Raw genomic sequence first — 9,218 nt, forward strand, 5'->3', positions numbered from 1 at the left:
GGCTCCTTGGAGGCAAGGATTCTGAGGCTCCGTCTAACATACTTTGTACATGTTGTGAGGAGAGACCGGTCCTTGGAGAGGGACATCACGCTTGGGAGGGTGGAGGGACAGCGCAGGAGAGGAAGGCCCTCTATGAGGTGGACTGATTCAGTGACTGGGATAATTGGAATGGGAGTGTCAAAGATGGCACGGTTGGCACAGGACAGAGTGGAGTTTAGGGCTGTTGTACCTAGGGTCGCTATGAGTCGCAAGCGGCTCGACGGCACATAACGACGACAACCACCAGGATCCTTTATGTATGTATCTAGCAAGAAATCAAACTACGTATTGCATTAGGAAATCTGCTGCAAAGTGTTAGAAGCACTTTGTAAAGATCTTTGTAAAATGTGAAAAGCAAAGATGTCACTTTGAGAACCAAACTGCCTGATTCAAGCCACAGTAAATTCAGTTATCGTATGGACTTGAAACCAGATAAAGGACTTGAAAGCTGGATAATGAATAAGGAAGACAAGGATGGATTGATATATCTGAATTATGGTTCTAGTAAAGAATATGGAATTTACCATGAGCTGCCAAAAGAGTAAACAAATCTGTCTTGAAGTACAGCTAGAAAACAAAGTGTGAGGCTCTGTCTCACATATTTGGACATGATTATTGGGAAAGGTCAGTCCCCAGAAAGATATGCTTAGTGAAGCAGAGAGTCACTGAAAAAGAGGAAAACCCTGAATGAGATGATCCGTCAGTGACTACAACAATGGGTTCAAACATGGTCAACACTGTGAGGATGGCACAGGGCCAAGATGTGCTCTGCTCTGTTGCACAATGGATCACTGTGAATTGGAACCAACATTACTAACAAGGGAAGTACCCTTCAAATTGTGGTATGACCTCGTGACAGCAGTGAGGAAGAGGAGTAGAGACTGAGAAGAAACTAAGTATCAATAAGAAAACTAAAACTGCTTTTAAAATTATGTATAAAAATTAAAATATAGTACCTGCACTAGCACACAGAAATGAGAGCTAATCATTTATCTAGTGTTGCCTTTACAGAAACAGCATAAATGAGTAGGCTTTTAAAAAAATTTGTTTCCTCACAGTTTACAAGGCTAAAAGTGAGAATTCAGAGTGTCAGCTCAAGGAGAAGGCTTCTTCTCTCTGGTGGCCTGGAGGAAGGCTGAGCTTTCACATCTCTGTGGCCTGGTATCTCTCATCCCCCTTCCCTGTTACCTTGCTTGCAGGAGAATGATTCAAGCTTGCATGCAAAAGAATGCTGTTGTGTTAAGTGCCATAAAGTTGACTCCAATTAACAGAAAATCTCAATAGATCAAAATTTTGCCCAATTTTGCGCCATCCTCACAATCTCCATTCCACTGTGCTTAAGTCCACAATTATTGACTCAAGACTCATTGCTGGTGTTAGGTGGTGTTGAGTCGACTAAAACTCAAGTTACCCTAAGAAGAACAGATTTGAACCTTCACTCTGTCCTGTGTCATCTTCATAATCTCTGACATACTTGAACACATTGTTAACGATTCATCTCATTAAGAGCCTTCCTCTCTTCTGCTGACTTTTTTGTTATGTATTTTTTTAAGAACTGTCCTCTTCTGACAACATGCCCAAAGGATATGAAAAGAAGTTTCATCAAATACGCCTCCAAAGAACTCAGTTGCATATTCTACAAATTCTGCCTCATTAACATTACAAAGACAACTCTATAAGGTACACATGTTGGGAATCATGCAGTCCTTGGAATTACCAACGATAACGTTAGCAGCTGCTCAAGGATAAAGTCAAGAAGGCAGGACCACAGGTAGAGACTGTTATAATGTGGGTACTGTAAACAGTATCATAAAACAAAATGTGTGTGAATGGTTGAACAGAATACCAATCTATTCTGTAAAATTTCACCCAATCATAATAAAAAGTTAAAGCAAAATCAATTAAGGTTCTATTGGCAGGTATGTTGTTGCTGTTGTGTTCTGTCAAGTTGGAAAGGATGACCCCAGTGGGTTTTCAGAGTTAGTAAATTGTGTAAGAGGAGACTGCTGATCTTTCCCCATCCCAAGGAGCAGCTGGGTGGATTTGAACAATGTGCCTTTGGACTGAAGCACAGCTTCTTACCACTAGCTCCCTAATGGACAGGCAGAGAGGCTATGAATTATAACACATTTTTTTCCTCAGTAGATAAAAACTACTTCGAACAGAATAACTGTCACTAAAGTAATTTAAGAAATCTAGATTTCATACCTTGTTCTTATTGTTGAAAGCCAGCGCTCGAACCTTGCAATTGTCAGGGTTTGTGTCCTCTTTGGGGATGTCCTTTAAGGCCTTGTGAGTGATATGGGCATAGGTAGGGACCCGTGACACATTGTGCCTTGCATCACTTTTGGTCAATACATCATCTGTCACCTCCCAAAGTCCCATAGAACCATCGCGTGATCCTGCAAGGCAACAAAACCATAAAAGTCAGCAATGCTCACTCCTCTAGGTCCCACAGATGCCAAGACAGGATTTCTCAGTCTAGTACTTTGTGCATCACACTCAGATGTGTTTGTGCAAACCAAGTTTGGCCAGGTGGTCAGAGCAGCATCCAGACACTAAGTTTTTCTAAGATAGACATAGTGACATGCCTCAACCAAGGCATAGGAATTAATCATTAAGCTTAACAAGGTTGACTGGATTTTTCTTTTTACAGTTTGATAAAGTTTAGTAATTACCCAGGTATGCATTCACAGGTGCTACCTACTGTGCAATAAATAATGTTTAGAGACTTCTGGTATTGACCAGTGATGCTTAACCTTTTAAAGCCTTGGATCCCTTTGAGACAGGTGTGCGACAGATGCCCTTTCTCTAAAAACAAAGCAAAAAACAAACCCCAAAAACCCACAAACTTTACTTTTTTAAACATATATATAACTTTACCTTTAATCTCAAGCAGGAGCATGGGCCTCCTAAAAGCTTTTTTTAAAAAATTATTATTATTTTGTGTGTGTGTACCGACAAATCGGATCTGACAGATACAGGAGGAGATTGCCCCTTCTTCTCCAGCTAAGCATCTGGTGGATTCGAACCACGTACCTCTGGGATTGCAGTGCAGCTTCTTGCCACTAGGCCACCAGAGCTCCCTTAACAGCTTTTTATGAATTCATACGAACCACAATACACATTTAACAATCACTGTTATACACAAAAAGAATGTTTAAAAAGTTAAATCCGGCCTCACCTCCGTATTTTCTTTCAAGAAGGAAAGTCTGTCCCTTTGGGAATGAAACATTCTAAAAATCTATAGTTACTATTTTACTTTAAAAAAAATTCCTCAGCAAATAATGACTCTCTCACTCTCACTAGCATGACAATGACTGTCAGGTTGGAACCAATTCATAGCTAACTTTCCAGTGTTTTCGAAGGGTGTAAATTGCATGAGAAGAGACTGCCTATCTTTCTTGTGTAGAGTTACTGAACAACCAGACACAATGCCCCTGAGTTAGCAGTGTACCTCCCTATGCACTACACCATCAGAGCTCCCCAATAACAATGAATTACTTATAAAACAAAGTAATCTTTTCTTTTTAATGAACATCATGAGCCACTGCTAGTGGTTATTGTTACATGCAGTGAGTTGACTATGATGCATACTGATCCTATGAGCAATGGTCCTGACCTTTGTTCTATCTTGAGCCAACCTACCACCTTCGACACACCTGAACCCACAGTCACTGTGTCAATCCATCTCATCCAGGATCGTCTTCTATTGCGTTGACCTTCTACTCTCTTGCAAGCATGATGTCCTTTTCCAAGGACTGGCCCCTCCAGAAACAGCCCGAAAGTATGTGAGGCAGTTTCAAAATCCTTGCCTACAAGAAGCAACCTGGAGCTAAAAAAAAAAAAAAAAGAAGCAACCTGGTTTCATCCTCTCTTGGACAGGCCATGTTTGTTCTCTAAGCAGTCCATGGTACATTCAATACTCTTCTCCAGCACCATAGCTCAAGGCACTGATTCTTCTTCTGTCATCTTTATTCATTGTCCAGCTCTCAGATGCACAGCAAGCAATTGAGAAGACCATCAGGTGCACTTTTATAGCCTTTAGATGAGACTCCTGCTTTTTAGCACTCTGGAGAAGTCCCTAACAGCAGATTTTCCCAATGTAACTTGCCTTGGTATTTCCTGACTGGTGGTGCCATGGGTGCTGATCATGGTTCTGAGCAAAATGAAATCATTAGCATTGTCAATCTTTTCTCCATTCATCATGATGCTGCATACTGGCCTGGTGGTTAGGATTTTTGTTTGCTTGATTGTTGATATACAATCCATACTGAAGGCCACAGTACTTGATCTTCTGCAGCAAATGCTTCAAGTCCTCAATTTCAATGAGAAATGTTGTATCACCTGCATAATACAAGTTTTTGATGGGTTTTCCTCTAATCCTGATGCCACATTTATCTTCATAAAGTTTAGTCTCTTGAATGATCTGTTTTAATATATAGATTGAAAAGGTATACAGAAAAGATATATCCCTGACAAACATTTTTCCCTATTTTGAACCACGCAGGGTTACCTTGCTATGTTTGGACAACAGCTTATTGGTCTAGGTATAAGTTTTACATGAGCATAATTAAGTGTTCTGGAATTCCCATTCTTCTCAATGTTAGCCATGTAACCCAAAAGCACATGGTTTGAATCTGTCTGCTGCTCCATGAGAGAAAGAAGGGCAATCGACTCCCATTCGATTCACTGCCTCTGAAAACCTGCTGGAGGGTCAGTTATAAGTTAGTCCCTACTAGATGGTACACACCACCACCCCACCACCACCACCACCTCCTCCACCACCACTTTGGAGAGTCTATCAACCATTATCTTGATGAAATTCCACAAAAGCTGTGAGGCTTAACATGCTACCACACATGCTTTTTGGAACCAGACAGTGTATGATTAATACATGAAGTACATGAATATCTCCACTCTCCAGCTTAGGAAGGTAACATATAAGTGAAAGGTCACATGGTAAATCAGGGAAAGAGTTAAACTTAAAAATACAATCTCCTGGTCTTTGACTAATGTTCTTTTCTGGGTTTACCAATTATATTACTATCTTTCTTCAACCTTATGCCTCCCTCCCGTTTTTACTGTGAAGGTCCCTAACAAAAGGTATATTTACCAGACACTGCCATAGTGTCGCTGATCCATGCAATGGAAAAGATCCAGTCCTTGTGTCCATCCTTGGAAAAGAGAAAGTGATAGGTATGGGGTAGGGGGGAGGAAAGGAAGAAATTAGTTAAATCCAGACTGGAACACATCTTCCTGAAAAGTGTAATCTCTCTGTGGAAATTTTAACTCTGCTGATCCCAACCAAAAGGTGAGGACTACACAATGTTTAGTTACCGCCATGAGTTCAAAAGCTGGAACAAAACTGGCAATAAACATAAACACACAGCCCTGGACGTCTACACTAGAGCCTCTTACTTTGAGCTTCTAGACACAATCTCAGTCTCCCACCCCTCTGAGCTCATGTCCTATGGTCTCTCCTTTCCCCCTTAGGTCAGTTAAGTAGCTTTGTTTATTCTGTTAGAAACTTTCTCCTCAGATAGCTAATGGCTTATATTTTAATTTCCTTTCAATCTCTGCTCAAATGTCCCATTTTCAGTGCTTATCCTCTACAATGGTATCCCCCACCAGAACTTCCTAACTCTTTTACCTCCTTTACTTTTCTAAAGGCATTTATTACCTTTTGATATGTGTCAACCCACTGTCACCAGCCTGTTTTATTAAGCTGGTACCCTCTATAGGAGATCTAGATTCCATTCTGGTATCTCCAGCCCCAATCCATATTCCCATGCTCCTAGAGTATGTAGGAATTTAAAGGATTATAACCCCTTCTGGGGAGCTGGGGAGGCAAGGGGATCCATGTACAAGGGTCTTGTTTTGAAAAACAAAGCCACATCTAACTTTGAACTCTTGAGAAAACTTACATCTCCCACGCACACAGGATCTAGTGTAGGCAGTCGGTAGATGGCAAGACTGTTGGGGTTGTCGCCTCCAGTGGCTAACAGTGTTCTAGAGGGATTCAGCTCGATGGCATGGATACCACAGCCCTGCTGGGTCACCCCGCCAGGTTCTCGGTCTTTCAGAATGGGGATCTTGTTGATCTGGCTGGTTTGGACATCCACTACAAACAGCTACAAGACAAAAGGGATGAAGAGGCTGAGGAGATTCTATTTAATGGGGCACAAAGAGTCTACTTAATGGGTACAAAGAATCATTCAATTATCTAGCATATATTTAATGCATGCGTACTAGTGTCAGAGACCTCTCAAGAGTACTGAAGAGCAACGATGTCAGACTGGAAGCTAAGGAGGTGCACCTAATCCAGGCCACAGTCTTTGTCATTGCGTGCTCTGTGTCAGAGAGCGAGACAATGACTAGGGATGATAGAGAATTGATGCCTTTGAGTTGTGGTGCTGGAGAAGAGTGTTGAATATACCATGAACTGCTAGGAGAACAAACAGGTTTGTCCTGGAGAGGGCAAAACCAGGCTGTTTCTTGGAGGCAAGGATTCTGGATTCTGAAGCTTTGTCTGACATACTTTGGGCATGTTGCAAGGAGGGACTGGTCCTTGGAGAGGGATATCATGTTTGGAAGGGTGTAGGGACAGTGCAAGAGAGGAAGATCCTTGATGAGATGGATCGATTCAGTGATTGGGATAAAGGGAGTAGGTGTGTCAGAAGACAGTGAGGTTGGCACAGGATAGAGCAGGGCTTAAGGCTCTTGTATATAGGGTCGCTATGAGTGGCAAGCGACTTGACGGCACATAACAACAACAATAACTACATAATTATTCTTATTATTAAAGAATTATTAAAGCAATAGTCAAAACTACTGTTGTTGTTGTTATGTGCCGTTGAGTCGCCTGCGATTCATAGCGACCCTATGTACAACAGCCCTAAACTCCGCTCTGTCCTGTGCCAATCGCACTGTCTCTGACACTCCCATCCCAATTATCCCAGTCACTGAATCAATCCACCTCATAGAGGGCCTTCCTCTCCTGCGCCGTCCCTCCACCCTCCCAAGCATGATGTCCCTCTCCAAGGACCGGTCTCTCCTCACTACATGTCCGAAGTAAGTTAGACGGAGCCTCAGAATCCTTGCCTCCAAGGAGCCACCCGGTTTAACCCTCTCCAGGACAAATCTATTTGTTTTCCTAGCAGTCCATGGTATTCTCAGTACTCTTCTCCAGCACCACAACTCAAAGGCATCAATTCTCCTTCTATCCTCCTTGGTCATTGTCCAACTCTCTGATGCATAACAGGTGATTGCGAAGACCATGGCCTGTATCAGACGCACCTTAGTCTCCAGAGAGACACCACTGCTCTTCAGTACTTTGGAGAGGTCCCTAACAGCAGACTTTCCCATGGCAATGCGCCTTTTAATTTCCTGGCTGCTGGTGCCAAGACTGTTGACTACAGAGCCAAGCAAACTAAAGCTGTGTACAATCTCAATCTCTTCACCATCCATCCTGATGCTGCCAATTGGTCCAGTGGTGAGAATCTTTGTCTTCTTGACATTGAGCCTCAATCCATATTGCAGGCTGCAGTCCTTGACACTCTGCAGCAGGCACTTCAGGTCCTCCTCAGTTTCAGCAAGCAGGGTTGTGTCATCTGCATAACGCAGATTGTTGATAAATCGTCCACCAATCCTGACCCCACATTTCTCCTCATAGAGCCCAGCCTCCCGGATAATCTGTTCTGCATATAGGTTGAAGAGGTATGGAGATAGGATGCATCCCTGGCATAGTCAAGTAAAATATGAGTATTCAACACTCTATAACAGATTAATCTAAAGGATATTATGCTGCGCATCAATAAGCGAATCACGAAAGAACATCTATTGTATAATGCCACTATTATAAAAAACTAAAGAAAGTCTATATTTGGATGATTACCAGGGACGAAAAGAAAGGGAGAGAGAACAGTAAAAATAAACAAATAAAAGAACTTTTCTATGTCAGAAGGGAAAGGTAATATACAGTAAGGGGGTGATGAGACATTGCAAGTATTTTAACTAACATTATAAAACATAAATATGAAGAACTGAGTGAAACTAATATGCACTGTAAACTTTTACTCAAATCATAGCAAAAGCAAGCAAAAAAAAAACAAGAATACAAGTACACAAAACAGTATCAAAGGTTAGTATCATGTGACAAGAGCAGACTATTGTTAGATGGCATTTATTAAATCTAGTGACGCAGAACGACAGATTTGAATACTGTCCTATCCTGTACCATCCTCATAATCTGACATACGGAGCCCATTGCTCCTCTCACAGCATCAATCCATCTGGATTTTGCCAACCCTCCACCTTCCCAAGCAGGATGTCCCTCTCCAAGGAACAGAATTCTGCCTGAATATTCACAGACGGTCTCAGAGAGGTTTGATATTATTAGGTCATGAACCCAAACTGCCTGGACTAAAAGTTTTGTCTAAATGCCATTTCTAACATTCATCTGTCAGTGTGTTGTATTACAGTTGCTTGAATGTTGCTGTTATGCTGGAAGTAATGCCATTGGTATTTCAAATATCAGCAGGGTCACTCCATGGTAGAGAGGTTTAAATGGTGCTTCCAAAAAAAAATGGTGCTTCCAAACTAAGACTAAAAATTAGCCAGTCACTTCTTAAACAACCGAGTCCTTTAAAACCTAATGCATAATAGCAGAACACTGTCCTATATATGGCTAGAAGAATATATCCAGGCTGGGATGCACTCAAAATATGACTGGAGAAGAAGAGTTACTTCTGCAAAGTAGTCTACCTTCATGAGACAGATAGGTGGATTAAAAGCTTTCACTCAGTGAAAAATCTTGATTCGGTGATGTGGCAAATCTCAAAATGAGCAGAAACAGCTGCTGCAAATAACCATTAATAATGGGAACATGGAATAAACTAACTATTAATCTAGGATATTTGGAAGTTGTAAAATTATCAGATGGAAAGCATAAACATCCTTGGTGTTGGGGAGCTGAAGGGGACTGGGATTGGCTATTCTGAATCAGATAATCACATGACTTCTGTGAACGATAAGTTGAAGAGGAATGGCATCACAAACATCATCAAGAAGAATAAGTTCTGTCCTGGGGAGCTCTGGTGGCCTAGTGGCAAGAAGCTGCACTGCAATCCCAGAGGGACACGGTTCGAATCCACCAGATGCTCTGCCGGAGAAGGAGG

General features: G+C 41.8%; 1 protein-coding gene across 1 annotated transcript in view; it reads right to left on the reverse strand.

Moving 5' to 3' along the window:
* The window catches only part of DCAF12 (DDB1 and CUL4 associated factor 12), a 36,543-nt gene that overhangs the window by 7,715 nt on the left and 19,610 nt on the right, over positions 1-9,218 (reverse strand). Inside the window, exons 3-5 of the mRNA XM_006898504.1 lie at positions 5,967-6,173; positions 5,156-5,216; positions 2,248-2,441 (exon numbers count right to left, since the gene is read on the reverse strand). Of these exons, the coding sequence (XP_006898566.1) occupies positions 2,248-2,441; positions 5,156-5,216; positions 5,967-6,173 (462 nt within the window). The remainder of the gene's footprint in view (positions 1-2,247; positions 2,442-5,155; positions 5,217-5,966; positions 6,174-9,218) is intronic.

Source organism: Elephantulus edwardii, unplaced genomic scaffold (genome assembly GCF_000299155.1).
Source record: "Elephantulus edwardii isolate Elephantulus edwardi_28Jun2011 unplaced genomic scaffold, EleEdw1.0 scaffold00232, whole genome shotgun sequence".
In the NCBI taxonomy this organism is placed as follows: Eukaryota; Metazoa; Chordata; class Mammalia; order Macroscelidea; family Macroscelididae; genus Elephantulus; species Elephantulus edwardii.